This window comes from Canis lupus, chromosome 28 (genome assembly GCF_011100685.1).
Source record: "Canis lupus familiaris isolate Mischka breed German Shepherd chromosome 28, alternate assembly UU_Cfam_GSD_1.0, whole genome shotgun sequence".
NCBI lineage: Eukaryota > Metazoa > Chordata > Mammalia > Carnivora > Canidae > Canis > Canis lupus.
The window spans coordinates 40511985-40525405 of NC_049249.1; the positions used below are offsets into that span (position 1 = coordinate 40511985).

General features: G+C 45.6%; 1 protein-coding gene across 4 annotated transcripts in view; it reads left to right on the forward strand.

Annotated features, from left to right (window-relative positions):
- Positions 1 to 13421, forward strand: part of PPP2R2D (protein phosphatase 2 regulatory subunit Bdelta) — a 48060-nt gene that overhangs the window by 13840 nt on the left and 20799 nt on the right. Inside the window, exon 1 of one of the 4 annotated variants that reach the window (XM_038579148.1) lies at positions 8166 to 8286. The exons of the other annotated variants lie outside the window; for them this stretch is intronic. Within the exon in view, the coding sequence (XP_038435076.1) occupies positions 8274 to 8286 (13 nt within the window). The 5' untranslated portion in view covers positions 8166 to 8273. Of the gene's footprint in view, positions 1 to 8165; positions 8287 to 13421 lie in introns of those variants that run through there. 4 annotated transcript variants of the gene reach the window in all.

Sequence of the window (13421 nt, forward strand, 5' to 3'; positions counted from 1 at the left end):
CGGCTTTTATGCTAGTACCATGCTGTCTTGATGACTGCCTCTCTGTGATTTAACTTGAAGTCTGGGATTGTGATACCTCCAGTTTTGTTTTTCAAGATTGTTTTGGCTATTCAAGGTCTTTCATGGCCCCGTACAAATTTTAGGATTGTTTGTTCCAGCTCTGTGAAAAATGCTGGTGTTATTTTGATAGAGATTACATTAAATGTGTAGATTGCCTTGGGCTATATAGACATTTTGCCAATATTCTTTCAACCCATGAGCATGGAATGTCTTTTCATTTCTTTGCGTCATCTCATTTCTTTCATCAGTGTTTAATAGTTTTCAGAGGACAGGTTATTCACCTCTTTGTCAGTTTATTCCTGATATTTTATTGGTTTTGGTACAGTTGTAAATGGGATTGTTTTCTTAATTTCACTTTCTGCCACTTCGTTGTTAGTATATAGGAATGCCACAGATTTCTTCTGTTGATTTTGTACCCTGTGATTTTACTGAACTCATTTATCAGGTCTAGTATTTTTTTTTAGTGGATTCTTTAGGACTTTCTATATATAGTATCATGTCATCTCCATCACTTCTTACCATTTGGATGCCGCCTTTTTCTTTATGTTGTCTAATTGCTGTGGCTAAGACTTCCAGTACTGTGTTGAATAAAAGTGGTGAGAGTGGACATTCTTGTGAGGTCTGGGAATTTTTTTTAATTGTAGTAAACTATTCAGAGTTTAATATTGGTCATTTTAACCAATATTTGTAAGCATGTAATTCAGTGATATTAATTACAGTCACAATGTTGTGTGACCATCAGCACTCCGTGTACCTAAAACTTCGTCTGAAGAAAAACTCTGTCCCCATTAAATAACAGCTCCCCATTTTCCCCTTCCTTAGGCCCCAATAATCTCTATTCTGCTTTCCGTTTCTATGGAAATCCCTGTCTATAGTAGGGGCCTCATATAAGTAGAGTTATACAACATTTGTCCATTTGTATTTAGCTTATCTCACTGTGCATAATGTTTTTAAGGTCTGTCTGTGTTGTAGTATATAGCAAAATTTAAAATTTTATTAGAGCAGTTTTAGGTTCACTATAAACTTAAGAGGAAACGACAAAGATTTGCCTCATACCCCCGTCCTCCCCCTCAGCCTCCTCCGCTATCAGCATCCCCCACCAGATGGTACATTTGGTACAACCAGAGAGCCAACACTGATACATCATTATTGCCCAGAGTCGTTATCAACCTGTTTACAGTATGGTTCACTCTGGGTGGTAAACATTCCCTGGGCTGGGCAAATGTCTAATGGCTCGTGTCCATCTTATAATATCCTGCAGAGCAGTTTCTCTGCCCTGAAAGTCCTCCCTGCTCTGACTGTTCCTCTCCTCCACTCACCCCTACAACCACCCATGTATTCACGGTCTGCAAAGTTTTACCTTTGCCAGGGTGTCATGTTGTCAGGGTCACACAGCCTTTTCATTCTGGTTTCTTTCGCTTCATTATATGCATTTAAGGTTCTTTCATATTTTTTCATGGCTTGATGGCTCATTTCTTTTTAGTTCTGAATAATAATATTCCAATGTCTGGATGGACCCACAGTTCACATTCTGAAGAATGACCATCTTGGTTGCTTCCAAATTTTAAAAATTATTATGGATAAAATTGCTATAGACATTTGTGCGCAGGTTTTCATATAGACATAAATTTTCAGCTCCTTTGGGTAAATGCCAAGGAGCACAATTGCTGAATCGTATGGCAAGAGAATGTTTAGTTTCAGAAATGACCAAACTTTCTTGCAAAGTTCCTGCACCACTTTGCATTCCCACCAGCAGTGAATGAGAGTTTCTGTTGCTCCACATCTTTACCAGCATTTGGTGGTGTCAGTGATTTGGATTTTTGCCATTCTAATAAGCGTATAGTGGTATCTTGTTTTCATTTGCATCTCCCGAGGATGTAATGTGGAGCATCTTTTCTTTCATATGCTGATTTGTCTTTTGTATATCTTGTTTGATGAAAGGTCTGTTAAGGTTTTTGCCCATTGTGTAATTGGGCTGTTTTCTTATTGTTGATTTTTTTTTTTTTAAGATTTTATTTATTCATGAGAGACTCAGAGAGGCAGAGACACAGGCAGAGGGAGAAGCAGGCTCCACGCAGGGAGCCTGATGCAGGACTTGATCCCGGGACTCTGGGATCACACCCTGAGCCGAAGGCAGATGCTCAACCGCCAAGCCACCCAGGCGTCCCTCTATTGTTGATTTTAAGAGTTCTTAGTATATTTTGGATAACAGTCCTTTATCAGCTGTATCTTTTGCAAATATTCTCTCCTGGTATGTAGTTTATCCTTTCATTCTCTTGAATGGATCAGGATTTCATTCCATTTTATGGCAGAATTAAATGTGGGTTTGTTGAAGTAGGAAATTGTACATTTCTAATTTTTTTTTATTTTTAGTCATTGAACTTTTAAATATTTTATTCTCAGAGAATATATTCTTCAAAAGCTATTTGGAAATGGAATTATTTATATGCACTGAATGAACTTACTGGTCAGAAATAACTTGCTACAATTTTTCTAAAATTACAATGGTAAGTAACCATTGTTTGCTTAAAATGTGGTAAAACTTTGACTTCTTGTATCATTTACCTCGTAAATATATCACTTACTTGATAATCTTACCTATTTTAACGTTTCTTTAATTTAGAAATATTTGTGAGTTCTTCCACATGTGTTGAAATATACAGAAATGTTGATTTAGTTTTATAAGGAAGCATCTCAGGGCTATGCCTGCGCCTAACAGATACTAATAAAAGATGGCACATAAGGGGGCATCTGGTTGGCTCCATGGGTGGAACATTGGCTTTTGATCTTAGAGTTGTGAGTTCAGGCCCCATGTGGGACGCATAGAGCTTACTAAAAATTAAAAAAAAAAAAAAAAAAAAAGAAGGCTGATAAGGAGAGAAATGATAGCAGCCTTGTTTTTCTAATATGATAGGCTAGGTTTAAAGATCATTTCCCAAACTCAGGGATTCTTCCCCTTTTGGTACCAATTTCTCAAAATAATGGCCTTTTTTTACATAAACGACAAAAATGCTAGTCATTGTCTTCTTGCTAGTTTGAGTGTGAAATACCAAGGAATGGTTTTGTGGTACCTGGCTGGGTTTGCAACGGGAGGAGTTCTGCTGACAGCCGGTGAGCAAGCAGGGTTAACAAATGAACTCCAAGCTCCTCGTTCTTTTGTTATTGGTGCGTCCAGTTCTGCGGGTGTGCGACCATGTGTGCGTCCATGCTACTAGCATACCATGAGCAGAAGCACCAAGACACACATGGTCCAGAGACATAAGCAACTAAGTTGCCATTGTGATGAGGGTTCCAGAAAGAGTCAGCAGGCTTCCCTAGACAGTGGAACCTTGGGCTCCGGTGTGAAGGACGGACAAATATGGACAAATATGGACAGGGCTGAGGGGTAGGAGGAGCTGTCCTGGCAGAGTATAGACCATGGAGGAGGGCTTGAAACAGGACCAGTTTGAGGAATTAAGGCCTGGGTGATCAGACTATAGAAAGCAAAGAGGAGAATAGAGTGAGGATTTTGATCTTTTGATCTAAGGCCAGTTGGGAGTTCACCTGATGCATGTTAAGAAGGGAAATCACACAATCACAATTGTGCATAAAAAATTAAAGTTACCCTAGCTGCAATGTATGGAGGTGGGCTGGAATCATTTTGCGGGCAAGATGTTCATTTGGAAAGTGCGTATTTTTAATTTTCTTCGAAAGAATCCAGTAAGTACTTTGATGATTGTGTTACTGTGTTACAAAGACACTGGCCTGTCTTTGGTAGTTCTGGAGTGCTTTGACTTGCCTTGGCTCAGACTTGTGCAGGGTCCCTGGGGTGGCTGTTTCCTGAAGGAGTCTGAGAGTAAGCAGTCTCCTCCTGATGGCCCTTCCCGGTACTCAGCTTTATCTGCAGGAGAGGGGAGCATGTTCTGTGATGGCCTTTAGGGACAAGAACTTCACATTTTCTAGGGTAGGGTAGGGAAGAGAGCATGGAATATTCTGTATGAATCAGATTTTCCTTGAAGAGTGGTTAAATCTCTGATGGGCTTTAACAACAGAAGTGAAACATGGTTTCCTAAGTTTTGAAGTCCACCGATGTTGGTCTGAGAAAGACTTGTAGTTGGAGAATGGTGCAAACACTGATTTTCCTGGTCCTCTGTGGTCTTCCCTACCTTATGCGCATATGCTTAAGAGAAGTAGGCAAGAGAAATAAAGGCTCTTTTGCTTTAAGTGAAATGGGATTAAAAATAGTGTTTTGTTGAACAATTCTTAGGTTTTTGTGTGCATAGGAAAAAAACCTGAAAATAGTCTGGTCTACTTTCAGAATACAGTTGAGAAATGTTACAAGTTGAGGGCCCTTCCGGTGACTTGGTCCAAGTCTGCCTTTGGCTCAGGGCATGAACCCAGAGCCCCGGGATCGAGTCCCATATCGGGCTCCTTGCATGGAGCCTGCTTCTCCTGTCTCTGCCTCTCTCTCTCTCTCTCTGCCTCTCTGTGTCTCTCATGAATAAGTAAATAAAATCTTTAGAAAAAAAAAAAAGATCCCACCAGCAAAGTATGAGGTTCCAGGTTCTCTATGACCTTGCAAGCAGTTGTGGGTTTTGTTTTGTTTTAGCCATTGTAATACAGACACGCAGTGCTATCCCATTGTGCTTTTGATTTGCATTTCCCTAGAGACTAATGATATCTCATCTTTACCTGTGCTCATTCAACATTCAACATTCGTATAATCTCTTTGGAAGAAATGTCTATTTAAGTCCTTTGCCCATTTTTTAGTTGGCCCTTTTTAAAAAAAAATTATTGAGTTCTTTATATATTCTGGATGCTAGACCCTTACTTGGTACACGATTTGCAAATATTTCTTCTCACTCTGCATTGTTTTTTCACTCTCAGTGAGTGTCCTTAGATGCACAAGAATTTTCAGTTTAGATGATATCCAGTTTATCTGTTTTTTTCTTCTGTCTGCAGTGCTTTTGGGTGTCTTATCTAAGAAACCATTGCCTAATCCAAGATCATAAAGATTTGCTCCTGTGTTCTTCTGAGAGTCTTATAGATTTAACTCTTATATATAGGTCTTAGACCCATTTTGAGTTAATTTGGTGTGTGGCATTAGGTAAGGGTCCAGTGACTTTCTTTTGCATGTGGATATTTAGTTGTCTTAAGCACCATTTGTTTAAAATGCTGTTTTCCCCCCTTGAGTTGTCTTGGCACTATTGTTGAAAATGAATTGGCCATAGATGCAAAGATATCTGTGTGGACTCTGAATTCCTTCCCCTTCGTCTGTATGTCTGTCTTTATGCCAGTACCACACTGTCTTAATTATTGTAGCTTTGCAGTAAATTTTGAGATCAAGAAGTGTGGGTCTTCCAACTTTGTGGTACTTTTTTTTTTTTTTCTTGAAGGAGAAGCTTTTTTTTTTATTTTTTAAGATTTTATTTGTTTGACAGAGCACATAAGCAGGGGGAGTGGCAAGCACAGGGAGAGAGAAGCAGGCTCCCCGCTGAGCAGGGACGCCCCAGTGTCCATCCCAGGACCCTGATATCATGACCTGAACTGAAGGCAGACACTTAACCCTAGGTGAGCTACCTAGGTGCCCCAATTTTGCTCTTTTTAAAAATTCTTTTGGCTATTCTGGGTCCTTTATAATCCCACATGCATTTTAAGATTTAGTTTGTCAGTCTGCTGGGAGGTGGGAGAGTAGGGAATACTGCTGGAGTTTTCTAGGGGTGTTGCCTATACTCTGTAAGTCAGGTACTTCCATCTTCACATGAAGTCTTCTAGTCCATGAATGTAGTGTCTTTCCATTTATTTAGGTTTTCTTTAATTTCTTTAAACAATGTTTTTGCGATTCTTCATTTATAAATCTTGCAATCCTTTGGTTAAACTTACTTCTAAGCACTTTAGGAGGATACTGTAAATGGAATCATTTTCTTAATTTCATTTCTGGATTATTCATTGCTGGTGTATAGAAATACAGTTGATCTTTGTGTTTGTTCTTGTGTCCTGTGTCCTCACAACACTTGTTTATTAGCTCTGATAGTTGTATGTAGGACTTTCTACATATAAAATCATGCCATCTGCAAACAGAGAAAGTTTTGCTTATTCCTTTTCAATCTGGATGCCATTCATTTTCCTTGCCTAATTACTCTGGCTGGAACCTTCAGGAGAAAGCTTCCCAGAAATGTTCAGGGTAAACATCCTTGTCTTCCTGATCTTATGGGGAAAGCATCCACATTTTCACCATTAAGTGTGATGTTAGGGGATCCCTGGATGGCTCAGCGGTTTAGCGGGCGTGATCAGCCCAGGGCGTGATCCTGGGGTCCCAGGATCGAGTCCTGCATCAGGCTCCCTGCATGGAGCCTGCTTATCCCTCTGACTGTCTCTGCCTCTCTCTCTCTCCCTCAAAGTGTGATGTTAGCTGTGGATTTTTTTTTTTTGTAGGTGCTCTTTATCAAGTTGAAGAAGGTCCCTTCTGTTCTTAGTGTATGAGCGCTTTTATCATGATCGGGTGCTAGATTTTGTCAAGTGCTTTGTCTACAGATGAGATAACCATGTGATTTTTTTTTTTTTTGTCTTTTAATTCTATTAACATGGTATATTATTGTGTTGGTTTATCCTGAGATGTTAAACCATCCTTGTATTCATTCCTAAGATACAGTTATTCTTCCTTTTACTAAAATACTGTTTATTCTGGTAGCAGAAAAAATGACTTTCAGTTGTCCTTTCTGATTTTTCCATTTTATTTAGATAATCTGCCACAAACTGTTTTTTTAGTGATTGACTAGAAAATGATATTCAGATCCTTCTGTTGTGCCATTTTATCCAGTCTACTCATAATTTGGAGAAACTGTTTTAGTTGCTTTTGAGATTATAGTGTGTCTGGTTTAGAACCCTACTATATCTCTTACAGGTTTTCCATTTTTTATGTTTGGTGAAGGCTTAATTCACTTCTGTTAGTTCATGTCTGGTTTCTGAAAGAGAAGTCTTGCCTTTGGTGATCTGCTTTGAACAGATAGTTAAAAATGCAATATCTGTGTGTGTTTATATATGTAAATATATACATTCATATATATACATGCACATTTATTTGTGTCTGCTAGTAGAAAATTTTTTATGTAAATGTGTAATTTACATTTCAGAGTGCTCTATCATTGTATTCACCATAATAAGTAGAAATTCTCTATTTATCTGACATTCTCAGTAGACTTTTTGTCCTTGGAGAGTAGATAGTACTCATAAATCTGAATATAGTCAGTAATTTTTTAGTGTGATTTTCCCAAAGCCTTGTGTCACTGGATTAATTATCTGTGTTATAGTTCGGAGTTCCTATAATATATACGCATGCCACTCTAACAGGTACTATGGAGCATAAGGTAAATAGTGTGGTCAGTGCCCTTGATACACCTCTTACAGAGTTCAGAGATAGAGGAGAGAATGGATTTGGTGACAGTAAGAAAGGACCTGGGTGGGTTGAAGCAGGTGATCTTGCTGAATGGTGGAGGCAGACACGCCTTAGAGTGAGCTCCAGAAAGGGTGGGAAGAAAGGAGGTGGAGACTGTGAGACCATAGCACTGTCCAGCTTTGTTTTAAGAGGATGAAGTGGAGGTCAGCTTTTTTTTTTCTTTAAGATGAGAGATTACAGCATGTCTATGTGAAATTAGGACTAATCTATCTGTTAGAGGGCGAAAATGGATGGTGTCATAGCATGAAGGTTGTCTTCCGAGCCGAATCCTCGAAGAGCCCAGGTGGGGCAGGACCCTCCTGGTGGCACAACTATGTGAAGGATCTGTTCTGGGTGCTTCTGTTTTTGAGTGAAATAGGCAGAATCACTAACGGTGAGGCAGGGGACTGGTGCGCAGGAAGTGTAGGCAAGGACGAGGGGTGAAGAGGTGGTTGCCAGGTGGTCTGGGAGCACCTGTGGAGGGCCATGGAGGCGGGAGAGCGAGAGCAGACCCCTCTTCTAGGGAAGGCTGCTGGACAGCTCCGTGATTGGAGGCCCAGGCGGGGGAGGGCCGGCTTTTGAGTCAGCTCCTGGGAAGCCCAGGATGAGAGCCTGGGAGAAGGTGGACACCAGTAAACAGGATGTAGGGGAGGTACGATGAGGTTGGCTGCCGATGAAAACACACAAGCATGGAGTGCACAGTCCCGGGTGCCTGGGAGCCAGATCGGAAAAGCACCCACCTACCCTTGGCCATACTTGCACTGTGGATTCAGTTCCCCTGCTTTTGGACTTGATATAAATGGGATCACACCGTAAGTGCTCTGTAGTATTTTCTTTGTGAGACTAATCTCTTTTGCTTGGTGTGGCCAAAATCTGCCTGCTTTCATTGCTGTGTGGTGTCACCCTATGAATGCTCCACCATGTGTGCCTCTTTCTACTGGACATTCTGGTTGGTTGTTGTGTGAATGTGCCTCTGTAGGTGCTGTAGCACTAAGCGCCTGTGTTGCTGGCGGCTGTGTGTCTGGTGTGGGGTTTCTGGGTCCTTGATGTGTGGTTGCTGAGCCTTGGCAGACGCTGCCAAACAGTCTTCCAAGGGCTTGTGCAGTTTTTCTGCCACAAGCAGTGTGTGAGTTCCTGTTGTTCCCCATCCTGTGACACTTGGAACAGCAATTTGGGCAGGTGTGTGGTGGTTTTCACTTGCCTTGGCTGACAGCTGAAGAGGATGAGCACTGTTCGAGATCCTTACTAGCCTGGGATGGGGTGTTGATGAGACCTTAAGGGGGAAAAGAAGATTGGCTTTCATCGTGACCATTTTCTGGGACTTTTTCACGCAGTGCCGGCAGTGAGGTGAGAAGGTCAGGAAGGGGCCGGTGGTCTCAGGAGGAGCGTGCACAGGTCTGGGTCTCCCCGACGTCCTGCTGCTGCTGTTGGGGTCAGCGGAGCTGCATTCCTTACCAAGGACAGACAGGTCTCTGGCCAGGAGGTTGCATTTAAGTAATCCTCCACAACTTGAACTACCTGAAGAGAGGAGAGAAAAAATGAAATAGCTGGAAACTGTATCTTCCCTGTCATTGTTGTGGTTTCATTTTGTTTTGACAATGACTCAACAATTTGGGTAGTAAGTTCTGATTCTGTGTACTATTTGGTAAACGGAGGAGTGCTGACACTTGTGTATTGCTAGGCCATTAAGCAGGGTGATGGTCCGATTCATGCCTTTGAGAAGGTTCCTTCTCTGCCTTGGGCAGCTGGAGCTCCCACGGGCGTGGGAGGGAGTGGAGCAAGCTAGGCGGGAGGCTGCCCGGTAATTCAGCCTGAGATGACGGTCACTTTGGACACAGGGCAGTGGCAGTACAGATCGACGGACGTGGAGGAAATGAAATGTTCACACTTGCATGTTTTGTTTTGAAAAGCTTAGAGGTTTGGGAAAGTGCAAGACTAATCCAGCAAGCACCTGTGTACTCAGACACACACCCGGACCCGCGGCTACTGCTGGCCGCCTCCCCCGGCCCCGAGGCCTGACTCCCTGCCACCCCTTGCTCAGTCTGTGTCTCGGCCCCCGTCGTCCTGCTCCTGGCAGGACCCAAACCTTGTCTCCCCATCTGCCTGCCCGAGCGTTCCAGAAGCTCTGCTCAAGGGGTTCATTCATAGTGACTCCACTCACTGAGATGTCCGCCCGGGCGCCAGGACTCCGTGCTCTGTTCCCCAGGGTCCCGGGCAGCCGCCCGCTTACAGCGGTCACTGAGTACGTCGCTGCACGTTGAGAATCAGCTGCTGCCCTCGGATCTCACCCGGGCACCGATACTGTGGCAGTCCTGCGTTTCCTTGATGAAATGAAGAGCTGCCATCTGATGAGACCACTTGTGAACCTGGGTGCTCACCCGCCTCTCGTGCGCCCCACCCTCCCCGACTGCCCACGCCGCCCCCCGCCACGCACCTTCCCAGGGTGGGGGCCCTGCTCCCCCATGTCGCCAGCCCCCCTAGGCCCCGCCAGGCTGCGGGCACGTGAACGTGGCTTCATGGTCTCCGGCTTGTTGACGACAGTCTCCCTCTGGGCCCCTTCCCCTCCACATGTCCTGTTCCTGCTCCTTCTGCCCTCCCGCGCCTCTCCCCACCTGCCCACCCAGCCCAGAAGCTTCCTCGGGGCCCCTGACTGGGCCCTCTCCTGCTAACGGCTCTTTCCTGGGTTTATTTTGAACAGTAAATACTGACTTCCTGTTATGGCAACTGATGATTTAGCTTTTTTGCTCACATCACCTTCTACCCACGTGCACCCCTGCCTTTCCTGCAAAAAAAAAAAAAAAAAAAAAAAAAGGAAAGAGAGTTGAGAGCATCCTGTGGGGCGTCTCCTGCTGACTGTGCGGATAGTGTCGGTTACTAACTGAAGAGGACGTTTTCTTTTCCACGCGGGCTTCATTTCCCGGAGCTAATGATTGCCTCGCGGGTCCACAGCTCGGTTCTGTGTCCAGTGCGGTGTCCCCGCCTGTGAGTCCCTCTAGCCCTCCTCTCCCCCAGTGACGACGTCTCCCCGCAGGGCCTGCGGCTCTGCGGGGCTCCTGGCTCCAGTCCTGGGACTGTCCTCGCCAGTGTTGGGCTGTCACGTCCCCCATCTTCCTTTGCCTTGGTTTATTCTCATTTGCCAACTTGCATCTTCCAGTGGTTTCCTGAGAAGGGGGCTTTGGTTGTGGGTTTTTGCATGTTCCAGAACATCTTTACTCCTCTCTTAAACGCAATTGAAAATTTGGCTTTGTGTAGAATCATAGATTGAAAATTATTTTTTCTCAGAATTATCTTTTTTAAGATTGTATTTATGCATGACACAGAGAGAGGCAGAGACACAGGCAGAGGGAGAAGCGGGCTGGACGCAAAGAGCCTGACATGGGACCCGGAGCTGGAGCCGGACGGACGGACGCTCAGCCGCTGAGCCACCCGGGGGCCCCTTTTCCTCAGAATCTCGAGGATGGCTGCATTCCAGCCGCCCTTTTCCTGCATCCCGTCTGATGCGCTCCGAGCCCTTTGGTGTGGGACCTGTTGGCTCTCCATGGAGGACTTGAGAGCCTCCTCTTGTCCTTGTGTCACGGTTGTCCCGGAGGCCGCCGGGGCAGGTCCGGCGCTCAGCGGCCCGCATCGGCCGGGGCTCCCGGGCTTCTTTGATGTTTGCGTCATTTCCTTGTCTCTCGCCTTTCTGGAGCTTGTGACCTGGATGACGCGCCACCTAACCTGACCCTCTGATTATCTTCTCTTTCCTCTCGTCCACCTCTTTGTGTTTTTGCTCTAAGAGGTGCTGAGTTTTAAATTTATTTCCACCATTTGAATTTCAAAGCACACTTGCCTGTTTTCCCTTTCTCGGTAGTGGGTAGAGGGCAGTGGGTAGTGGGTAGAGGGTAGTGGGTAGTGGGTAGAGGGCAGTGGGTAGTGGGTAGAGGGTAGTGGGTAGAGGGCAGTGGGTAGTGGGTTGAGGGTAGTGGGTAGTGGGTAGAGGGCAGTGGGTAGTGGGTAGAGGGTGGTGGGTAGAGGGCAGTGGGTAGTGGGTAGAGGGTAGTAGGTAGTGGGTAGAGGGTAGTGGGTAGTGGGTAGAGGGCAGTGGGTAGTGGGTAGAGGGTAGTGGGTAGTGGGTAGAGGGCAGTGGGTAGTGGGTAGAGGGTAGTGGGTAGAGGGTAGAGGTAGTGGGTAGAGGGCAGTGGGTAGAAGAGGGTAGTGGGTAGTGGGTAGAGGGTAGTGGGTAGAGGGTAGAGGGCAGTGGGTAGAGGGTAGTGGGTAGACGGTAGTGGGTAGAGGGCAGTGGGTAGAGGGTAGTAGTGGGTAGAGGGTAGTGGGTAGAGGGCAGTGGGTAGTGGGTAGAGGGTAGTAGGTAGTGGGTAGAGGGTAGTGGGTAGAGGGCAGTGGGTAGAGGGTAGTGGGTAGTGGGTAGAGGGTAGTGGGTAGAGGGCAGTGGGTAGTGGCATGCCGCTCCCCCCAAAGCCCGCTGCACGTGACGGCACCCTGCGCCCTAGCACGGGCCGGGGCTGCCGGGAGGCTCACCAGCTTCACGCAGGGCCGTGCTCACTTAGAACAATATTAGCTCCCTGAGGACATGAACTGTCGTGTCTTTGATGTTTTGGCGATGCGCTGTGCCTCTTCCCTCCAGCTTCCTTGTTCTGGTATTTTCTTTTCACCATCTGCAGAGCCTGAGCTGCTGGTTCATGTCTAAGATGCAGCCACCTTGGTGCCAACAGGCAGTTCCGTGAGCAGGTGGGCTTTTCACCTGGAGGGCTTCCCTGTGCTTGGTCATTTCTTTAGGGACCCCAAGGGTTTGAACCTTGAAGCCTTTTCTACCCAGATTTATCATTTTGGAGAGGAGGCCTGGAGGTGGTGGGAACTCGTCCCTCCTGGCAGCTGGCATTTGGGCAGCAGGAAGGGGAGGAGCCGCATGCTCTCACTTCACAGGATGGGGACAAGCTTAGGGACTCAGCAGTTCAGTAAATGGCCTCCTGCCATCTCTCCATGCCCAGCACCTGGTGTGGAGCGTGGCTGAGGCCCCCAGCAGATTTGAGACTTCGGCCCCCCGTGTGCACTGAGACTGTCACCTGCCATGCCTCCCGCCCCTTGCCGTCTTCTGCGTGTCGAAGCCTGCCCACCATTGTCGCTTTGTAAATGGACACCTTTCCGGTTCTCTCCGGCACCTTTGTGGTGGTGGGAGGGAAAGGCCCGTGCCCACAGTGGGCCACACCGGACAGAAAGTCAGAGCTGGGTTCTTAGGGCTGCCACATGTGCATCATGGTTTCTGAGTCCGACCTGAACGTTTCCTGAGTAAGTTCTGCATCAGCCAGACGATGCCCTCCCAGCAGAGTGCCTCGGCGCCCGGGAGCCTCGCTGCCCCTGTGCGGAGACGCAGTGCCGTCACCTGTGGCCAGCGGCACCGAGCGGGCCCTGCGCAGGGGCCTCTAGCTGCCAGAGCCACCATGCGGTGTGCAGCAGGTGTCAAGCCCCCTCGGCGCCCTCAGCACCATATTTACACTTTAAGCATCACACTAGTTTTGTAAAGTAATGGCCATCATATTAAATTTATGTTGATAATATACATTCTGTTTTGTAATGTTGTTAGTATTTAGTTTGTATATTTATTTTGACTTTAGAGCTCTTCTAAACTCTGCGGACAGCATTTTCTAATTTTAGATTCATACATATTTACATAGCTTAATGAAAATAATTTCTCACCAGTGGCAGTCATGGAAGTTTCTCTTTTAAAAGATTTAGTCCATTTTAATTAAGTTTAAAAATCACTGACAGAGCTAGAATGCCATTAATTATATAATATCGTACACCCCCTGGGTATGAATGACAGATTTAGTCCCATTTAGTCCAATACAGAATGTTTTAATTTCATTTAAGCAAATTGGGTTATTTTGAGGAAATTAATTTTAAAAGTGGCACTTCTAACAAGAAGCCTAGTCTCCTAGTCCTGTTTTTT